Genomic DNA, 22,518 nt, shown 5'->3' on the forward strand with positions numbered 1-22,518 from the left:
CCAATTCAAGCAAAAACGCTTTTACTGGAGTACCAAATCATTATGGCCCCCAACATTTTTTGGCTTAGATTATCCAAATGATTGTCTTAATTTCCCACTTAATTAGGCTTGTTTAAACACAGATGTAAGTGTCTTTTTTGGTTTGAAGTCAATACACTTGTATGTAAAGACTCAGCAGCCAGTTTCCCTGAGAGTTTGCAGGAAATGGTCAACAACTTGAGGTTGGTGGAGGATAGTTCCATACAGCTAGCTTCTGGCCTTGACTTGTGTTTACCAGAACTTTGTGCCTACATGTATACCCAGTTTGACTTTCCTTTTGGAGGAAGGTAAAGAGAACATGCCATGATTATTATTTATTAACAGCCTCCTGAGACAAACGTGAATTTATTCCAAGCTTTATTTTTCACATTTAGTTTAGAAAGCAATGGTTTTCGGGATAATGAGTTAAAAGAGAGACAGTGGAGAGAGTCCCTGCTTTTCATTTTCCCTGCATTGACCAAAGACATGCAAATAACTTGCCACAGATAACAAAGAGATCTGCTATGCTCTGCCAGTCTCTGTGCAGAGGAGGGTTATTGTAGAGTATATTTCAGTGTCTTTGGCCACTGCTCTGGAGTGTGGCATGCTAGGCAAAGATTGGGAAGAGGGTAAAAGGGGATTGTCTTAAGGCCGTGCAGGGGGTTAACCTTTTTATAGAGCATTGTAGATCATCTCTATACGTTTCTTCCTTTATAGATGTAAAGCAGCTAGACTTGAGATTTCTTTTTTAAGGTGCATTGGAATCATGTTTTGATTGCTATGTGAACGGCATACACCTAGACCAAGTGAGATCCATTGGTGCTAAGCAATCAGGATCCCAGGCAGCCCTGGGACTCCATGATTGACTCTTACAAGGTCCACTAGAGCACTCAACACAGAATGACCAGACACTGGAGCCCTTTGCTGCCTACACGTTTTTCGGGCCTGTTGAGTGGTTGATGTGGTCTTTGAACGTTTTCTCCAAGGAAACAGTTAGCCTTGAGTCAGCTTTCCTTGCTGACATTTTTATGTGGTTTTCAAATGGTGGGAGCCTCATTGGTTTTTAATGGAATTCCCATTAAAACCATGTTATCTCATTGGTCTTTATCAACATTCCAAAAGTTTATCTTTGATTTGTTTTACTCCAAAAACTATATAATGGTTAATTTCAAAACTGTCCCACGTGTCACATCTTAAAACATACATGCAAACAAGGCAGAGTCAGATCAAAACCATGCCTCGAATCATGTGCAAATGTGTTCCTTTTTATCTCACGCTGGATTATGCAAACAAAATTGTGATTAACATTTTACTTCTGGGGTTCCATAGCTGAAGGAAAATGGGCAATCGGGGTTATTCCTTTAGGCCAGAACTTTACACTAGAAAATAATTACTGGCACAAGGTATTCATCAGGGGAGAACTTCTAGCTGACATGTTAAGATTTGCTGTAAAATAAGTAAAATGTCACAGTTTTCTAGAGTGTGTGTGCGTTGGAATATGAATCACTGGCTAAGGAGCAGTGGAAACCCAACCTTATCCGTTGTCTTGTGTCCAGGGTCGGACCTGGTACATGTGCTTAGGCCAGCCCGTTGTTACTTGAGCTTTTTGGTGATTCGTCAGAAAATACTGTAGTAATGGGGAAAGAACTTAACTGTTCCATAAAGTCGATCACTGTTTCATATTCATCTTTGAACCCCCAGTAGAGTGAATGGCACCTAAGGGACCAGCAGTGTGGATTCTGAGTTGAATCCAGTTTCCAACAAGGCCGACTTCCCCAAATAGGTTCTTTCTTCCTTTGTTTCACCCTCGGGTGTCCCAAAAGTCTTTGTGTGTGAATGTTGTAAAACCGCCCTCAGATTTTGGGGACCCTGTTTGCCACCAGATGTTGTTGATGCTGGAGTTGAATCTGCTTGTCTTACTCCTGCCTTTGACACATCTTTGGGTACCACGGTGTGTCCCGGCACTGTAGGCCAGTGAGTGGCTCCATCTGCCTCTGCTGACTGGCTGCCTGGGTTTGAGCTCCGTCCAACACTCCCCTGCTGGGTGGCCTTCTCCAGGCTCCCCTCCCCAAGCCTCAGTTCCTCCACGTGTGAAGCCGGAGTGACTAACTGTAACGGGGCTGTCCCTTGGTTGCTGTGATGCCCAGCGCTGCCCCACACTCACCAAGCGTGAGCCTGTCTTCAGGATTAGCCGGTTAAGGGAGAGGGACTTAAAGCCCAGGACGCGCCGTAATGTCATGAAAACTGTGACAGCGAGGAAAACAGATGAGGTCTCCCTTTTTGAGGTGAGGGGAAAGGAGGAGCAGTAATTTTTCTTCTCCTGTTCGTTTTTTTTCAAAAACAGGAAGAAAGGGCTTTCTAGTAAGAACATCTGCTGGGTGCCGTGTGTGTGTGTGTGCGTGCCTCCCTGTGAAAACCCGTGTGTCTGGGAGGTACGCGGCCCACCCTGTCGTCTCCAGTCCCGTCTCCCCTCCACGCTAACCCCGACACGGCCTCCCTTCACCACCAAGCCTACTGCATCCCCAAATTGTTCCTCTAGCCAGTAGTGTCAGAAGGAGAGTTTCACTTCTCAGAGAGACAGAAGGGGGCCTGTGCTCCCCGCCATCCCCCCACTTCAGACCCCAAGAGCTTAACCATTCTGAGCACTAACGCAACCAGATTTTTTTTTGAAGCCTTTGAAGTCATCCAAGGCATGTCCTGAAATGAAATAAACCCTTCTCCCTTCTTGCTAGCCGTGTCCAACCCATACATGTACAGCTTGTTCAAAAGCTGTGGTTTCCTGAGCTGCTGGGGTTGGGAGTTCTACTTGGGAGGTGGCTGGGAGGGGCAGGGGTGGGTGAGGGGTGGGGGTGTCCCGGAGAGCGTGCGCACCAGCCGGCGCTCAGACCCTAAGGCCGGGTCACCGGGGCCCTGTTTTCTCTTCCAACACGCTTATCTCTTTACAGCTGTAGCCAAACCGTCAGGTCTGTAATGATGGTTTTGATTACCGAGGCCAAGCGCAGCTGTGTGTGGTGGACTGGCGGGCTCGCCCATCCCCCAGGCCCAGAAAGCTCTTTCCTCCCCCTCCCCGGCTTGTGGTTTGTCATCTGTTCTCACAGAGCCTCCTTGTATTGGCCTGTGGCTTCCTGTTCTCAATCGGATCCAAATTTACCCTGTGAGGTATTTCCCTGCACGCACATGAGTGCCTTCCCTTCCTTCTCCTCCACCCCCTCTCCTGAGGAAGGGTGGCAGAGAGGAAGAGAGCAGTCGAGAGTGAATAGGTATTGGCTGTGATCTTTACACAACCTGGCAGCGGATCCCACAGCTTGTGTTAGCTCCACAAGTCGAACAGATGGAACAAATTGACAGAATCGTGTTCGCTCACCCTGGGCTCCAGAAGCAGCTGAGCTGCTGTTTGAAGTTGGGAGTTTGAGTATGCTTTTCCCCTCCGCGTGGGATTTCTGGGTGTGTTGAAGAACCCATGACTTAGCACCCCGAGTGGCACGAAACGGTGAATGACCCTGGGGGTGTCTCCGCCGCACTCTTGCCTTCTTTTGTAATTGTCATGGGGCGAAAGGAGGAGAGCGGTTTTTCTTAAGATAAAATATGAGTATTTGTTTCACAGAAACAGATCATCTCCTTCCCCCTTTTCAGCAGTGGCTGGCAGCAGCTGCAGTTCATTCATGAAAGTCCAGTGCTGTCAGTCAAAGTGGATGTGGAACACAGAGCGTGTGTTTCTGATGGACGTCTGAGAGCCCCCTGCCCTGCTCACTCTCCTCAGCCCACCCCGTTAGGACCAGGGTCCTTCTGGCTGCGAGTTATAATGTGTTACAATCATTTGCCATTTCTAGGACTTCAGGATGCATTTGACAGTGACTGGGAAACCGGGAAAATCATGCCAAACAATTACAAGAACGGATCAGACGATGGAGTCCTTGCCTACAAACTCCTGGTGCAAACCGGCAGCCGCGATAAGCCCGTCGACATCAGCCAGGTACTGCCGCTGCTGCGCACTGAGGGCGCGTCCAGGGCTGCGGGGCCGCTGCCCTGGTGGAGGCCACTTCACAGCATGTGACCCCACCCTGTGCTCTCTGGAGACCTGAGGCACTGGGAGCTGGTAGAAGGAATACTGGGTCACTCTACTTCACCTCCTCCCACCAGCTAATTGTGTGACCTCAGGCCAGCCAGTGCGCCTCGCTTTCCTCATCTGTCAAATGGGACAGGCGTGTTCCTACCGCCAGAGCGATGGTCAGAATGAAGTGCAGCCGAGGGAGTGCAGGCTCTTTCCAATGTTGGAAACGCAGCAGCGTGTGATTCTTTCAGTTCTAGGACTCAGTACCATGAAGACAAGCTTGGAAAGATGGGTTTCTTGGGTAGCGGTCATTTGGATGAGCAGAATTTGGGGTAGGTGGGTGGGTTAGGAGATTGGAGAGGTGATAGCAGGATAGGAGGGTTTGTTACATTTGAGATCTCTGGGTGGCCCTGGCCCCAGGAGTAGACAGATCGCTCTGTGATGAGTGAAGCAAACGGAAACGTGCACCCTTGGAGTTGGAGTGGCCACGCCATTCTGCTCACTCCTGCAGTAGTAACTGTGTCTGTTTGGGAATCATATTCTCCACCTGTGTCTGCATCTTCTTCCTGCCGTTCGGTTCCCAGCATACCCCTTTTGGTTCCGCAAGCGTGTGCAGGAGTGTGTTGGACTCTTCCCGTTGCACAGGGCCCGGGCTAGGGCTGCTTCAGCTTCCTCAGAGCCTCTTCCCTCTGCTCTTTGTAGCTTGCTTGCTTCACCTTCAGGCAGAAAACCGTCATACTAATGATCTTCTCAGCAGCTCTGTTTATCGTCTCCCCTGTTTTGCTGGCATGCAAGGTGACAGATTTACAAAGTACATTGTTCAGAGTTGTTCAGGAGTATGGAACTCTGAGCTCACAGCAGCAGGCAGCAGACAGTCACGTTTCCCAAGGATGCGGGCAGAAGAGTCTGCCTCAGAGACACCAGGGAGGTGCCCAGGGACACTGTGGGACAAACAGGATTGGGCCGGGCCCCCGGATATCACCTCCTCCTCCCGGGAGGGAGAAAGGCGTGCCTCATGCATGGAGGCCACGGGCTGCGCTGTGTGATTCCAGGGATGTGTTGAGGACGTACAGTTGTTACATATCCTGTGGATTAATTGAATCCAGATTCCCGAAATCTAGTTCTCTCACTCTCTCCCTGCTCCTTTTTCCTTCACTCCTTCTCTGGGAGCTGCTGTCACTGGTGTTTTCATTTTGTTTTAAAAGACCCAAAGTGAGGAACGAGGCCTGAATCTAAAATAAACAGGAAACAGAATTTTTCTATGTATATAAAATATACATACACATACTGAGTCCCACAGAGCTCCCCACCTCAGCGAAACCCACCAGCCCTCCTGCAGAGGGAGCACATTTGGCCACGCAGACACCGCGGCCTGCCGAGTCCAGCGACCTCCGGGAACAAGATCCCCCTGCGAGGCTGAGGGTGTACACTCGTCCCTTGCACTTTCTGACGCTGGACATTTTTTGAACCCACAGGTCATAGGAGGCTAGTGTTAGCAACATTTATACAGATGTTGTTTTATTTTTATAGCTCTCCTCCATTTACTGGGCGGCATTTCCTTCAGTGTTAACAACAGAGGTTAACTGCACACAGACGTGCATGGGGACTCTTGCCAGGTTTCTCCCCCTTCCCCTCCTATAAATATGTTTCTCCAGATTGTTCATTCTCTGCCTTGGCTGCAGACGGTCTTTTAGCATTCAGATTTAATTGGTTCAGCCAATTCCTGGGCCATCTGCAGAACTGTGTTTGTTGTAAACACGCCAGTGATTGCATCCTCTGATAAGTGCACATTGAAAGAAATCAAAGGTGTTCTGATGGGATTTTCGACACTTTCAACAGTGGGCATTCTATCCTTTGTTGTGATGCTGGTGCGAAGCTCGGCTTCTGTGCTCTCAAGGCAGAAGTGTGTTTACCCCAACCCCATTCTCAAAGGCCTCTGTTCTTCCCATTTTTGTAGTTGACTAAACAGCGTCTGGTGGATGCAGATGGCATCATTAATCCCAGCGCTTTCTACATCTACCTGACGGCTTGGGTCAGCAATGACCCTGTCGCGTATGCTGCCTCCCAGGCCAACATCCGGCCGCACCGACCGGAATGGGTCCACGACAAAGCCGACTACATGCCTGAAACAAGGCTGAGAAGTAAGTAGTGTTTTATCGGGGGTGCTGGGAGCTTACAGAGGTGCCTTCCCTGGTTCTCCAAACTCAGCAACAGCCTTCGTCCGTTGATGCTACCCAGGGTTCAAAAGTGTAAACAGAACAATCAATTTCTTCTCGTTTAAAACTCCGGGAGACAGACAAGGATGTGTAATGGGATACCACCCCACACTCTGTCACGTTGGGAAATAAGCGTCTTGTCTCCGTGCGTAGCTTCGATGCTAAGACGCTCATTAGGCATTGCTCTCGCATGCCAGCTGTTCCATGTGAACACCGGGGACGCCTCCACGTTGAGTGTTATTTTACTATTGCAGAGTTTTATCGCTGAGGATTATATGTTTATCTTCACTTTGTCAACTCTGGTGTTGAAGGGATTTTTGGCACATCGGGTCATTCCTATAAGCCACCAAGCACCTGCACTCTGTCAAAGCTGTTTAAACTGGAGCGGAGAAGTCTGTATACAACAGTGTCCTCTTCCTTTCACCTCTCAGCCCAGAGTTTGAAAGGTGGTTCTGTGTGGATTTCATTTGCATTTCTGGTGGAGACATTAGTAGCGTATGCTTTGGATACCGGGCCCAGGGAGGATGTGAGAGAGAAGACGGGTCCCCTTGCAAACATGGCTGGAGACTCAGCAAGTAGTGCTTCCCGGGATCTAAACCCCAGAGCCCTGTGGCAGGCAGCCAAGGCTTGTCTTAATGAAAATTTATAGTTGAGATTATAATAGGGCAAATCATGTTTAGCAAGTCAACTGAATGACCCCAGAGGGTCTGGAACACACAACGGCAGTAACTAAATGCTTGTTGTGTAAGGATTTCTTCCCCTGTTGCTGAAGACTTAGCATTGCATTAGAAAAGAAGCATACAAGGTTTAAGTTTGTTCAGTCACCAAAAGGATAAGTTAAGCATTTTTCTCAGGAAAGCAGGACTCCAGAGTTACTTTGCTCTTGGAGGTGATTGAATCAAACTGCGTGAACTCGGTATTTTCATGTGTGTCAAGAGAACAAAAAATGTTCCCAAAATGTAAGCCTGGAGTTTTCAGACCCTTCAGAAAGAATGACTGCTGGAAGATTAAAATTGAATGTTAAAAAACACCCGGATCACAGAGGTAAACATTTTTAAACCAAACGGGAAGATTGTAAAGGCCTGGAGGCTGTGATGAGGATTGTTTGTCCTTTGTATCATGTAGAAGAGCAGTCAGTAAGCTTTCATGCAAAGTTCTTCTCTCTTTCCATTGAAACTGCGATGCTCCTCTCCCCTGGGCTGCTCCTAACCTGTGCCCTTCTCTGTCCAGTCCCGGCAGCAGAGCCCATCGAGTATGCCCAGTTCCCTTTCTACCTCAACGGCTTGCGGGACACCTCAGACTTTGTGGAGGCGATTGAAAAAGTAAGGACCATTTGCAGCAACTATACGAGCCTGGGGCTGTCCAGTTACCCCAACGGCTACCCCTTCCTCTTCTGGGAGCAGTACATCGGCCTCCGCCACTGGCTACTGCTGTTCATCAGCGTGGTGCTGGCCTGCACGTTCCTCGTGTGCGCCATCTTCCTTCTGAACCCCTGGACGGCCGGGATCATTGTGAGTGTATTATAAGGGGCTTTGTGGAAGTCAAATTCCTTTCAGCATAGCTCTTTCTGCAGCCGGGAAGTTTGGTTTATGTCTGGGCCTCTGGAGGAGGGTATAGCTTGCATCATCCGTAATATATTTATTCTACTGGAGGTGGTGAGGTCCATGGTTAAGGTGGAACCTCTAATGGCCTCATTCTTAGGTCCCCTCTCCCGTAGCTTGAAGATTTTTGTGGAAAGATAGGGACTTTTTAAAGCGCACTTTCCATCACAACTCTGAGCATTTATTAAATCAAAGCACTCAAAGCCTAGCTCATTTTTTCTTTAACTGAAAAGTGTCATTCTGTGACCTCATCCAGGCCTAATAATAACATAGCAAGTTCTTCTACATTTAACATGGAGGGACAATCAGAGAAGTCAGGACAGTGATATATGGAGAACATGATTTTGTGTGTTTTAAGTCCTGGGGGAAAATGATAAACTAACATTACGAGCCTGTTTTTTGGCATCTCCTTCTCCAAAATACTCTCAGATTTGACGTAAGTTTCATGTAAAGTCCAATAAAACCGTGGCAGTGTTTAAATTCTGTGAACTATGGTGTAGCCTTTAAAATGCCAAAATTATAAAAACAGAGGCCAGATTTTGTGTCTGCACCATGAGTCTGTGCAGCAGGTACGTTAAAAGGTAAATGTTTAGTCTGTGAGAGTTTTCATGGCACTTAGCAATTGATGTTGTCCATCTCTCATCATTCCTTCCCCTCCCGCCACCGCTGCCCACCGCCCACCCCCAGAAAAGAAAGATCGTTTTCCTCCTTCTCTTCCATCTGGTAACTCGTTGTTCATTTGTATCTTCTCCCCTTTGGACCAGGAAACCCCAAATCTAAATCACAGATTTCATTTCCATTTCCCCACAAATTTTTACAAGGAAGATGAAAGGCAAGAAGCTTTTCCTTGGATTTAACAATTGGCTCAATCCACCCCAGCTGTCCCCAGCTCTTCAAAGTGCAGGGGTCCTGTAACCTGACACGCGTCAGCTGATGACGACCTGCCCGCTTCCCTGGCCCCCAGATCATCTTCACTTAACCTGCAGGTTCGCCCACAAAAGCAAAACTACTTTGACCTGCAAGAACTTTTATTCACCCCATCCCATCCGCTTTCTTTAGAATGGAGAGTGAGGCAACCAAATACTTAATGATGGGTTCACGGATGGTTTCTGACGGCTGAGACCCAAGCAGGAGGAGAGATGGATCTTGTTGTAATCTAGGCGAAATTCATAGCCGAGTGGTGCGTCCATGCTTGTGTGATTCCTCGTGGATTGCTCTGGTGGAGTTGTTCTGTGTGTTTTTTGCTGTCTCCCTTCAAAGCGGGTAGATGAATTAGGCAGTAAAGGTGGTGTCCAGAGTTAAAGCAAGTCAGTCCGTTCATTATGTTGATTTGAACCGAGGACACCTTAGGCCTCTGGCGGCCTCCCTTGTGGGCAGCCCCAGAGGGTGACCTGCCCGCCCACTGACCACTGTGTGCCCTGCTCCAGGTGATGGTCCTGGCACTGATGACGGTCGAGCTCTTTGGCATGATGGGCCTCATCGGAATCAAGCTCAGCGCCGTGCCCGTGGTCATCCTGATCGCTTCTGTTGGCATAGGAGTGGAGTTCACCGTTCACGTTGCTTTGGTATGGGAGACGTTTGAAGCAGAAACTTTGTGAAAAAACAACGGCTCTGTTTGTTTCCAAGTGGGAACCTTGGCAGTCTCCCTGTGCATGGCAGGGAAGAGGCCTCGGCACAGGGCCCCTAGGAGAGCCTGTGAGGTTTCTGGATTCCTTTCCCTCAAGGGAGGCTGAGGAGAGGGGTGCGGAAGGTACATGGCTGTGGGCCCTGTCAGCCGTAGGCAGTGCAGGGTTGGTGTGTTGGAGTGGGCCTGGGAGGGCCGTGCTCACCTGACGTTGACTGTCATTACACCCCCGTGATTCCTGACACTGTGGCGTTTGTTCGTAAGGCAGATCATGCGGTGAGTGTGTGGGTGGGCATACACAGAGGTTTAAACACACCAGGAGCAGTGGGGATAAAATGAGACCATGCTCACAGGCTTGGGGATGGCATCATTGAGGGTGAGGTGAGCTGGCAGCCAAGGAAGTACCCTCGGGCTTAGGAGTGGAGGCTCCATTGTTCAGCCCCGGGGAACTGGCTCCTCTCCCTAAGCCCACCCAGCTCCTCAGACCTCCCAGCCTCTGCATTCATGACAGCAGAAAGTAAGAGAACCAGTGTTGCTTTCAACAGACATTTTTTTCCCCTCTCTTTGTCTATGCCTTGCCCTGTGAATGCTTTGTTGGAGGTAATTAAACTTCAGAAGGAATCTTTAGCCCAGGAGATAAATCTGTTGTATACTTTTATGAAAGAATTATCCAAACCCTCACAACTGTGTAAATCATGTTCCATCTGCAGATTAGAGCCTAAGAATTTGGGGTTATCAGTAGGCATTCAATCAATAAATGCCTTCACCTATTAAATACTGACGTGCGAAATACCCTAGCTAGGAAGCCAGCGCTGGGCTTGGACCAAGTCATTTCCGCCATTGCTTTTGCAATCTCCAGCGTGGGTTCCCTTTGGGCTCAGCACATGGCACATGCATGTCTCCACACAGGCCACAGCCTTGTGCCTTCTGCAGTCTTTCCAGGGCTATTATGATACAATTGAGAGATTGTAAACTTTTGTGTTTTGGAAGGAATGCTTTGTTGAAGTTATCCCATTTTTTTACAGTGTATCATAAAAAGCCAATAATACAGAAACAGTATTCTCTAAATTTCGAGGCTGCTCAAATTATTTTCTTCCTTTGAGCTGGGAGGAGGGACTATTTTTAAAAAAAGAAGAGTGCCAGCCTAGAGTTTAGAAAACCCACAATTCTAACACAGTTCTTCAAAAGGGAGATAAATTTGCCTGTGAGTTAAGAATCCACAAATTATTTTATTCTGATGCAAGTGGAAACCACCTTGTTTGGAAGCTAGCATGGCAAACAGGTCTCCAGAGCAGATTTTTACCATGGAAATGCTCACTACAGTCTCTAAACTCTAGGACCTCGAGTCCAAGTCATTTTCAGTATTCTCATCCTCCCTGTGAAACTGCATTTAGAGTTGCCAGTTACTGCTCTTTTGAGGTTTGTAAAATGGTGGAATAAGGTGTGAAGAAGTCTCTTCTTCCATGGATGTCTTCAGGAAATCAGTGGGTTCCCGTTCATTTGCTGTCTTGGTAACACAGAAGCAGCGTGTGACAGGGTCATCACAACTTGGCCCTTATGGCCTCATGGCCCAAATATGACGTAAGGCAGCATGGCTGAAAACCCCATTGGTGCCTTCTGCCAAGAGCAGAAGGCAGCCATATTGACCCTAATGTCTTTACCAACTCTGAAAGAGTAGAACCTGCTTGAGAGAAAAGTATGAAAACTCTTAGCACACCTTTGTATATTGGTATTTTTTCATCTGTTAAGGAGAACGACTGTCTCAGTCCTTCTGCAGGTAGGTAAGGTGTAGAAACGCATCCTGCCAAAGACACCCAGCCCTCTCCTCTCGGCATAACCCAGAACAGCCTGAACTTCAGAGAGAGAACTTGTGCCAGGCTTAACACTCCCTGCAGGGGTCACACGTTCAGGCCAACAGTCTGATCTTCCAGAATTTACTCTGCAAAGTTCCCATTAAGTATCAACAGCATTCCGGGCCTGGAAGAGCTTTAGGACTGCAGGAGAGACAGGGATGTGTCCACACAGCATTCGAAAGGGCTCGATTCAAATGTCTGGTCCTGTGTATTTCTTGCAATACTCTCATAGTGCTTAGGTGTACTACAAACACAGCCTGCAACAGCGACAGAAGGTCTCACCTCTGCATGATCGTGAGGACGTGTGTGTAGCACCCAATGACTTGGGACACTGAGCTAAGCTCTTGGCCATCCAGTGCATTAGCCAGAATCCTGTTGCTGTGGGAATTGGAGGTCTCACGTGTGAGTGGGGTGAGATCATTAAAGGGGGGGAAACTTAGGGGTGAGTAGCAGTGAAAAGAAGGGGACATTTCTGTCCATTTTATATAGTTTTGGTTTTACTGTGTTCAAGATTTATGTCAACACCAAATATGACCCAGTGTCATGAAGAGGTCATCATAGTTTAAGTCTAGATGCAGCTAGTTGAGCCACTCTGGTTACACGTTCTAGCAGCTGAAACAGCAAAGCGTGAGCAGTTCTGAGAGCTTGTCGCACTTAGGACAGAGCTGAGCACTTACCATGTGAAGTCCAGGAACCTGATCTTGTGAACATCCTCCTTGCACAGGCCTTTCTGACGGCCATCGGTGACAAGAACCGCAGGGCTGTGCTTGCCCTGGAGCACATGTTTGCGCCCGTCCTGGACGGGGCCGTGTCCACTCTCCTGGGAGTGCTGATGCTTGCGGGATCTGAGTTCGACTTCATTGTCAGGTAAGCAGGCGTGTGCAAGGAGACATGTTTTAAAAATCGTTGTTATTGGGCCGGGTGCAGTGGCTCATGTCTGTAATCCCAGCACTTTGGGAGGTTGAGGTGGGTAGATCACAAGGTCAGGAGTTCAAGATCAGCCTGGCCAAGATAGTGAAACCCCATCTCTACTCAAAATACAAAAATTAGCCAGGCGTGGTGGCAGGTGCCTATAATCCCAGCTACTCGGGAGGCTGAGGCAGAGAACGGCTTGAACCCGGGAGGCGGAGCTTGCAGTGAGCCGAGATCGCACCACTGTACTCCAGCCTGGGCGACAGAGCGAGACTCTGTATCAAAAAAAAAAAAATCCTTGTCATTAGCTCAGGCGATCTTGGTTGCTTCTTTCCTTCTGTATCTGGTAGATTGCAGCATCTCGTCATTGTGACTCTGCTTTCTTTTGAATTGGTTAACTTAGAGATACTCAGAGGTGTGAAGACAAGCTCTCTTCTAGAGCTGTCTTGGGGAATATCTTGGAAACAGAAGATAAAGCGTTTGGGACTGGCAGCAAGGACAGTTCCACAGCTTGAAGCCGAAGGATCACCCAATAGGGGGCCCGTTATTGGTGTCTCGGGTTAGAAACATCGGTAGAAAGAGATGCCAGATTTGACCTGTGCTCCGTCTCCTTCAAACTGTGGAAAGGAAAGCTTAAAAATACCTAAATTTGTCACCTGACTTTATTCTTCTAAGAAGTGAAAATGATGTGCCCAGATTTCATATTCGAGTCCCCACAATTAGGAAGCGTTTAGCAGTGGACTTTGGTGTCAACTCTTGGGAATCTAAGCCTAGTTTGGATCTCAAGGCAAGTCATTTCCAGTTGATGTAATTAAGAATATGACTTTGTGAAATATAAAAGAAGAGTGAGTTTTCCTTTTGAAAAGAATTCGAGAACTGCAGAGGAGGAAACGCTTGCTGTTCTGAGCGGCCTCCATAGCTTTGTGACGGAGCTGCTCTCGGACGGAACCCTGCTACTTTCTGGAGCACTGAGGCCAGAATCACCAATAAGTAAAAGATAGTCCAGGATTAGAACCATGACAGGGCACAACCAGATGTGAGAAATGATGGGTTTGTTTGGCACGCTTCAGTACTGCGAGGTGGTGTGTGCATCAGAGAGAGAGATAGGCTTCTCATCTTCGAGTAAAAAGAAGAAGGTTTCAACTAGAAGTTTTAGCCAAAGTTTTATTACGGGAGAAAGATGAGTCCATTGGTTGGCCTGTGGCAAAGCCCACTGGGCAGTTTGGCATCGTGGAGGCTGCCTTCCTAGAATGAGTGCCAAGCTTGCTTGTTGCGGTTTTTGCATAGAGTGATGGTGAAGTGGAATCTCTGTAGACCAGTGCTTCAAACACCGATGTGCTGAGGAATCGTCTGAGGCTAAGTGCAGGGCTGATTTCGGGGGGCAGGGGGCGGGGGCGGGGTGAGGGCTGGGTCTGCATCTCCAGCTACCTCCCTGCAGTGTCCATGGAGCTAGACTTCTCAGCACAAACTACTGCTAAGCCAGTAAGCCAGTTCCTAAATTCCTGTTTGCCAATACCAAATAGATAGTTGCCCAACTGAGTTAAATGTTTTGGTCTATGTTTTATTTATTTTAGTTCTTAGTTTGATTTTAGCTTTTCCTTTGTTCTTAGTATCCACTTTTTCAGGCACTAACGTGTTACCGCTATGATATAAAAGCCCAATGTCAAGTAGAGTTTCTTTTGCATATTTACTTTCTCATTTAACACAAATATAACAAGCACCCCGTAAGTGCCATTTGCACAACAGCAAATAATGGGGACCCCCCATATCCCTCTGTGTAGCTTAAGGTCTTTTGGGGGCAGAGACGAGTTCACAGGCAAAACCAGGGGAAATGCAAGGTGTGCTGTGGTCTTCTGAGTTTACAGGAGGGTCTCACTCAGCCTTGTGGGGGATGCTGAATGAGGAAACTTAGCCTGAATTAGAGCCCCCAGCTGGAAACCTAGCAGCCAGAATCCCAGCCCACTCCTGTCACCCAGGGTTGTTCCCGCCCAGAAATATCAGGGTTCCTCTTTCAAGCACTTAAAAGGGCTTCCCATTTTCTAGAACGGGATGGATTAATCTGATAAAGGCCTCACCAAGGTCAAATACATGAGCAGACACTGTATATGCTAAGCCGTCAGAAATCTAATTGGCCTGTTTATGCTTCAGCTAGATGGATGGGATGCAAATGTCTTAATGCGGCTGCTGATACATGCCCCAGCCGAAAGTTCCAGCAGTTTACATTAGACCAAGACATTGGCTGCTTGGTTTTTACTAATGCAGTTCAGAAGTTTTGAGTGTTTACAATAGCTGCGAGTTATTTGTATTTTTGTAGGGATTCTCTCTCCTTTCATCTGATGTCAAAACACATACAGACACGGCAGCACTGGTTGCCTGTTTAATTTTATGAACCAGAGGACCATTAACAGATAGATATCTTGCCTTCCCTCTTCCCCGAACATCCTGATTCTCTCCCCCACCCCATCCCACTTCCATCTGAGTTGCCCTAGAAATCATTAGTTCCAGAAACGCATCCCTGCGTGGCGTCCGTGCCCTCCAGCCGTGCAGAGTGTCCGCCAGAGGCTGTCCCTGGCTGACAGGTTTACCTTGGTATTCATGAAGGATTCCAGACCTTAGCCCTCAATGGTGGGAAAGCAGAACTACTTGTGCACTCTTCTCCTCTGCCATGGTGCTGCGGCCTTTATGTTTGAATTGGCTGACGCAAAACAAGAGTATTCAGAGATGCTAAATTGTTCAACAAAAGATTGGCCCGCAGAGCAGCCCCGCCATTGTGGAGCGCCCTCGCCCAGCACAATGCCCCAGCTCCCACAGAATGGGCGGCCTTTTCTTTGCAGAAAGCTGGTTCCTGTGTTCTAAAAAGGTTGCAATTGGAGCTATTTGGTAAAACTGGAACTCACAGAATTCTAGGCAGAAAGTTGTGATTAATGAAAGCCCAGGAAAAGCCTCACCTGATACGCTAGAGACTTAATTAGAGATTCTGCCGTAAGATGCAGAAGCATTTCACAGTGGATTAGCAGCCTGCAGAAGTGGGCTGCTTTTCCTCCTGGGCTAAATTGTTTAAATTCTACACCCTTCACTTCATTTGTCTGCTTCTGCTGGGTTTTCATGAGCGGGGCCCCTCGGCATTGTGTTTGTGCTTTCAGTCTGCCCAGCCATTCAGGTCGCATTCCGTATTTTTGTGTTTGTGTAACACATTCATAAATAACATTACGTGCCATCAGAGTTCAGCAAATTAACAAACTAATTTTTTTTTCTTCCCTTCATGAACTAACACTCTGGGTTGTGGAATGTAGTCCTCAAAGCCATAAGGTAAAGAAACCCAAACAAAAGCTCACCTTGTGTTGAATGTGAACTGCGGTTGGATAACAGCCTCTTCAGCGGGGTGGGTTTGGTCATTTCTGGCGTTGCCACGCTGCTGTGCTGGGCACACGGAGGGGGCGCGATCTACCCTGTCACAGCGCCTGTTCCCGTTTCCTCTTGATCTCCCAGGTATTTCTTTGCTGTACTGGCGATCCTCACCATCCTCGGCGTTCTCAACGGGCTGGTTTTGCTTCCCGTGCTTTTGTCTTTCTTTGGACCATATCCTGAGGTCAGTAGTGACGCGGGGATGTCCCATGTGTAGGCCGGCTGAGTGCTGTGTTTCCTGTGCCGCTCTTCGTTTCTAGACTTAGCTGCCTCCCCACTTGCTGGTCGTTCTTCAGTAAACATCTGAGTCCTGTCTGTTTTCCTCCTCGCTGTACTGGCTTTGAGGGCTGGAGGGCGGGTTTGGTTTGGTTCCTCTCAATCAACCTACTGCAGCCTAGGTCTTACAGATCTTTGTACAGTAAATGAAGACTTTCACCTTGAGATGCATAATCGGACTTCACAAGAGTAAAAAAGTACACATCCCGCCTTTCCAGTGTGGAGCAGAGGACAGTTCTTCTGCTCCAGCTGCGGGACCCAAGGATCCTCCAGGTGGTAGAAAGGGGGAGGTTAATACGGCAGAGTGCGCAGGGCCCCAGGGCAGGGGACAGAGGCCCCTGAATAACACCGTGCTTTGAACTCTGAGCGTGGCCAGCAGGTAGATGGACAAGAACACTTGTAACATGGAATCCCCTTAAATAGGTGTCTCCAGCCAACGGCTTGAACCGCCTGCCCACACCCTCCCCTGAGCCAGCCCCCAGCGTGGTCCGGTTCGCCATGCCCCCCAGCCACATGCACAGCGGGTCTGATTCCTCCGACTCGGAGTATAGTTCCCAGACGACAGTGTCAGGCCTCAGCGAGGAGCTTCGGCACTACGAGGCCCAGCCGGGCGCGGGAGGCCCTGCCCACCAAGTGATCGTGGAAGCCACAGAAAACCCCGTCTTCGCCCACTCCACCGTAAGTGACCCTGCGGAACGGGGTGGGGGTCTTCCCACCGAGGTAGTGGGCCCGGTGGTCGAGCGGGGCTCCTGTCTGCTCTGCGCAGCACATCACACAGGCAAATGGGATGCAGAGAGAAAGTACAGGCTAGGTCAAATCATAGGAAATGGCCAACAGTTAACTCTTTTCAACTATAAAAATGCCATCTTCCTGTGGTTTGATCTCATAAAGGATAAAAAAGGGGCAGGGGCCAGTAATGTCCCTGCACAAAGCAGTAGCATCTATCTTGTTCGGGGTGAGGACAGTTTGGGCTTCAAAGGCCAGAGATAAAACAGTCCTTGCCTTTCCCCGGCCCCCCCTTAAGGTGCATGTCATTTGAGAGTGATATTTTCTAAAACTGTAGTAGTATTTTTATTGCCCGCAGAAGTAAGGTTTTTTTCTTCTCTCATTTCTGTTAGGTTTCATTGCCCTTGACACAGCATTCATTATTACTATCTCAATACTTTACCATAGCTTTTGTGGCTCCAAGCTCATGTTCCAGGTGGCAGGAAAGAGCAGAGAGGCCGAGAACCACCCCTGAGTTCTTGGCCTTCAGGGATTCAGGAGGTCACCAGGAGCCTGGGAGCCCCTCCTCGGAGGTTCCAGGGACCTGGGTCCCTTCCTCCGCCCTGTGCGCCCTGGGATGGGCTCAGCCCCGAAAACTCAAGGAAGGTTCTGAGGCTCATGTGGCTCCACTGAGGACCCCCTGCTGTCCCTCCAGGAAATGGGTATTCCAGTCCCAGGCCAGAGCAGCCCTTCCGTGAAAGAGAGAAAGGCTAACCAAATAACCTGAATTGTCCTCCCCCCCCCCGTGACGGCCCCGCTGAGCTGCAGTGTGAATCTGGTTTTGTTCAGCAGGAGCCTAAAAATAGGTACAAGCTGAACGACTTTGAAGTTGGTCACGGTCCTTTTGATTGATGTGGCCACTGTGTTGCTCTGTGCTTTGTGTAGAGACGCAGAGACGCAGAGACCAGATTCTTCACACTCAGACGAAGCGGGCTGCCCGCCACAACCCTCCGCACTGACGCAAGTGCCCTCTCTGCTCTCAAGGACAGGAGCCACCGGCCACACGTGGCCGTGGAGCGCTTGAAATGTGGCTGGGGCTACCGAGGAGCTGGATTTCGGATTTTAGTTCATTAAAACTTAATCAGCCACATGTCTGGAGTGGCTGCTGTGTTTGACAGAGTAGGCAGAGACAGTCCTGCCAGCGTCCTGCACTCAGGCCAGCCAGGGCCACACACTTAGCAGCTTTGGGAGAAGAGCAGCTCAGGGCCTGCAGGACTGAACAGGGTAGGGGGGCAGCAGCTTGGATGCTCTGACCACAGCCCACATTTATGGGCAACAGTAGTACGTGTCCAGCCAGCTGTGTCAGAGAAGGCCTGGAAACAGGATTCAAACCACACGCTCCTCTGCCAGGTCCTGGAGGTTCTTAGAAGAACGGGCTTTTCTTCTGTGGGTGGAAGGCCCCCGTGGGCTCCCCAGGGTTGACTGAGTCTTTGGTGAAACCCAAGGAGGGAGGTGTGGGAGCTGCGGGCACCATGCCCAGCCTGGGGCCGCACCCTCCCCCGCCTTCTAACCCACCCTCGCCATCTGCAGGTGGTCCATCCCGAATCCAGGCATCACCCACCCTCGAACCCACGACAGCAGCCCCACCTGGACTCAGGGTCCCTGCCTCCCGGACGGCAAGGCCAGCAGCCCCGCAGGGACCTCCCCAGAGAAGGCTTGTGGCCACCCCCGTACAGACCGCGCAGAGACGCTTTTGAAATTTCTACTGAAGGGTGTTCTGGCCCTAGCAATAGGGACCGCTGGGGCTCCCGCGGGGCCCGTTCTCACAACCCTCGGAGCCCAGCGTCCACTGCCATGGGCAGCTCCGTGCCCGGCTACTGCCAGCCCATCACCACTGTGACGGCGTCTGCCTCCGTGACTGTCGCCGTGCACCCACCGCCTGTCCCCGGGCCTGGGCGGAACCCCCGAGGAGGGCTCTGCCCGGGCTACGAGGGCTACCCCGAGACGGACCATGGCCTGTTCGAGGACCCCCACGTGCCTTTCCATGTCCGGTGTGAGAGGAGGGATTCGAAAGTGGAAGTCATTGAGCTGCAGGACGTGGAGTGTGAGGAGAGGCCCCGGGGAAGCAGCTCCAACTGAGGTGTGTGCCACGGACAAGGGCAGCTGAGGGACCTAGAGCCAGGCGGAGAGGAGGGCAAGGTTCTCCTGGGGTCCTCGGCATCACCAAGGGGCCGCGGCACTCGGGCACATCCCACGCTGGACCCCAGTGACCTTTTATGCCCAGAGCAAGGCTGATGTGCTCAAGTTTTGTCATCCTTGGGGAACCAGCCTAGCTCCACACTGGGTCTCTTCCCCCACTGCTGGCCTGCGGAGGGTCGGTGCAGCGCCACAGCAGCACGAACAGCACCACCTTTTACCTGTGCCAGTCTTTACGGAGGTGCATGCCACAGCGAATTGGTCACACGGGAACGCATCTGTGTAACCAGCCCCCAGATGAAGGGAGAGGTCGCAAGCGGCCCTCAGGGACCCCTCAGGCCCACACCCCACTCTCGTGATTTCTAATACCAAGATCACTCTCGCCTGCTTTGGTACTTTATAAATATGGACTGACACACCTCTTACTCTGTTCAACTTCCTTTTTGGTTTCTTTTAAAGGGTGATTAAAATCTGAAGCAAAGAGGCCAAAGATTGGAAACCCCCCACCCCCACGTCTTTCCAGAACTGCTTGAAGAGAACTGCTTGGAGTTATGGAAAAGATGCCCTGTACCAGGACAGCAGTTCACTGTTACTGTAACCGATTGTATTATTTTGTTAAATATTTCTATAAATATTTAAGAGGTTGTACACATGTGTAATATAGGAAGGAAGGATGTAAAGCTATGATCTGGGGCTTCTCCACGCCTGCCCCAGAGTGCGGAGGCCGCAGCGGGGCCTGTCTGTATTCGAGCATTGGGCTCCGTGCCACAACCAAGCTTCATTAGTCTTAAATTCCAGCATATGTTGCTGCTGCTTAAATATTGTATAATTTACTTGTATAATTCTATGCAAATATTGCTTATGTAATAGGATTATTTTGTAAAGGTTTCTGTTTAAAATATTTTAAATTTGCATATCACAACCCTGTGGTAGTATGAAATGTTACTGTTAACTTTCAAACACGCTATGCGTGATAATTTTTTTGTTTAATGAGCGGATATGAAGAAAGCACGTTAATCCTGGTGGCTTCTCTAGCTGTCATTGTGTGCGGCCCTCTTGTTTGGCTGTGCGTGTGAACACGTGTGTGAGTTCACCATGTACTGTACTGTGATTTTTTTTTGTCTTGTTTTGTTTCTCTGCACTGTCTGTAACCTTTAGTAGGCTCTGACCTAGTCAGGCTGGAAGCGTCAGGATATCTTTTATTACTTTGTGCTGGTGAGGGCTGGCCCTAAACATCCACCCAATCCTTTCGAATCAGCCCAGCAAAAGCTAGACTCTCCTCGTGTCCACGGTATCTCTTACGATCATTGGCTGCCATCCAGGACCCCAATTTGTGCTTCAGGGGAATAAGATCCTTCTCCCGGATCATTGTGATGGATGCTGGAACCTCAGGGTGTGGAGCTCACATCAGTTCACCATCGTGGGTGTTAGAGAATTGGGTGACATGCCTAGTGCTGAGCTTTGGCTGGGCTGTGAGAGTATGTACACTCTAAAAAGGTGCAGCATTGTGCCCCTCTTGCAGCCAACACACCCACGACCCCTCTGCCAACACCCCCAAATTCAAGAGTGGATGTGGCCCTGTCACAGGTAGAAAAACCGATTTGGTTAATTCTTGGCCCACAATCACCCAGAAATGATGTTTTGAGTCCCTATGGTTTAAACTCCCTCTCTTAAATGGACCAGCTGGTTGAGGCTTTCTGGATCCGTTTGCATCTTCTTTAAAAATAAACGGTGAGCGTGCGTTGTGGTGGTGCGGAGGCAGGCATTCTGCGGGATAAGAGCTCCAGTGGGGTTCATGCACCAGCGTTCAGGGTGCGCACTTCCTAAATAAATTCAATCATCTCCATGTTCCCCGTCATTAGTGCTCTTTCAGTGTGATATGGGAAAGCGGGCGGGTAGATACACCCCACTGAAGGATGTAGGCAGCGGCAGGTCTCAGCCAGGCATATTTTTAAAGTTGCTTCTGTACTGGTTCTCTTCTTTTGCTCTGAGGTGCGAGCTCCCTCATCTTGTAGCCAGAGACCAGCACATGTCAGGGAAGCACCCAGTGTCAGCTCCCCGTCCAAATCCACACCAGCGCCTTGTTACAAGAAGTCAGAGGAAAGGGTGGGGTCCCTGCAAGACTGAAGCCTGAGCTACTGTGAGGCACTCACGAGTGGCAGCTCCTTTTATTCCCTTTTAAATTACATGGGAAATCTTAACGGAAAGGTAATGGGCCCCCAGAAATACCCGCAGCGTAGTGACCTCAGACCCTGATACTCACCACGAAACTCTAAGATGCAGATTGGGAGCTGCTTGTGGCTGCGGGCTGTGTGTGTGTGTGACTCTGCTGGGGACCCTGGCCACCCCCTGCTGCTGTCTTGGTGCCTGTCACCCACACGGTCTGCCGACCTCACACCCAGCTCTGCTCAGAAAGCGTGTGTCCTGCGTGGAGGAGGGACGATGCAAAATTCTGAAGTCGACTTCCCTCTGGCTCCTGGCGTGCCCTCGCTCCCTTCCTGAGCCCAGCTCGTGGTGCGCCAGAGCCTGTGCGGCCCCTGACTTCTGCACGGTGTAGAACTTCCTCCCATAGTCACATTGGCAAAGGGAGAACTGGGGGGCTGGCAGGGAATTAGAATTTCTCTCTCTCTTTGAATAGTTTTATTTTGTCTGTCCTGTTTGTTCATTTGGATGTTTTAATTTTAAAAGAAAAGAACTTTGCTGATATTTATAATTTTGTATCATAAGAATGTTTTCCTCTACAGTATTTGTCATGCCAGTTTATAACAAAAAAATGCAGGGATTTTATTTCTATTGGAAACATTACAGCTATGTTTTACTTTTGGACAGAATTTTTATTTGTATAGAGTGCTTACTAATGTTAAATAGTTCAGAGTATATAACATTTACATTAAGGACTCATGGTAGGTTTTAGGGTAAGGAGTTTAAAGGAAATAAATATTCAAACTGGGTCTCATTGCCAATTTTGGTGGAAATGAGTTTGTGTCATTTCAATTACAAAGATAAAAGTATGCCATATAATTTATTTATATGAAGATTTATTTTTGTAGTGTACATAGTAGTCATCAAGTCTTTTGACAGAAGTATATTTTTAAAGAATTTATATGTGATGAATCCATAATGTCTGGAACTTTGCTGAGACATGAGTGGGGCACAGTTTTCATTGTAAATTACAGCAAGGAAAGAAAATGTTTACCAGTGTTAAGAGAGAGCAGATGGATATTCATGTGATTGTCAAGTGTTTATTAGTTACCGTTGGTGACCTAGCATGCTTCTCATTTCAAACCTTGGAAGGTGAAAATGTACAAACTCTCTAAATATTAATGTTCAAACACTGATAGAAATTCTAACATGAATAAAAAATAATATAACTGTTGGTTATATCTTTGTTTGTAGAATGCTTTTTTCCTGAAAATGCCTGGGAGAGGCGGTTGGTGTTGGAGTCATCAGAAACGTGTTTCCTCTCGCTGGCCTTGGACACTCTTCTTCTTTGCTCTGTCTGATGGAGACGGTTTTATGTTTTTCTCCTTTTTGTTTTGTATAAATAGTGGGTACAAGCATAGCTCTGTTACATGAATGTGTTACAAAGTGGGGGCTGAGCTTTTAGTGTGACCATCATCCAGTGTACACTGTGCCCATTAATTCATTTCTTAGCACCCAG

General features: G+C 48.8%; 1 protein-coding gene across 1 annotated transcript in view; it reads left to right on the plus strand.

Moving 5' to 3' along the window:
- PTCH1 (patched 1) overlaps positions 1 to 22,236 on the plus strand; it is a 65,080-nt gene extending 42,844 nt beyond the window's left edge. Inside the window, 9 exon segments of the mRNA XM_017871508.1 lie at positions 3,849 to 3,991; positions 6,027 to 6,210; positions 7,516 to 7,796; positions 9,314 to 9,451; positions 12,088 to 12,230; positions 15,765 to 15,864; positions 16,380 to 16,634; positions 18,252 to 18,801; positions 19,317 to 22,236. Of these exon segments, the coding sequence (XP_017726997.1) occupies positions 3,849 to 3,991; positions 6,027 to 6,210; positions 7,516 to 7,796; positions 9,314 to 9,451; positions 12,088 to 12,230; positions 15,765 to 15,864; positions 16,380 to 16,634; positions 18,252 to 18,800 (1,793 nt within the window). The 3' untranslated portion in view covers position 18,801; positions 19,317 to 22,236.
- Positions 22,237 to 22,518: the final 282 nt, after the last annotated feature.

The sequence above is a fragment of the Rhinopithecus bieti genome, unplaced genomic scaffold, assembly GCF_001698545.2.
Source record: "Rhinopithecus bieti isolate Rb0 unplaced genomic scaffold, ASM169854v2 scaffold_6063, whole genome shotgun sequence".
In the NCBI taxonomy this organism is placed as follows: Eukaryota; Metazoa; Chordata; class Mammalia; order Primates; family Cercopithecidae; genus Rhinopithecus; species Rhinopithecus bieti.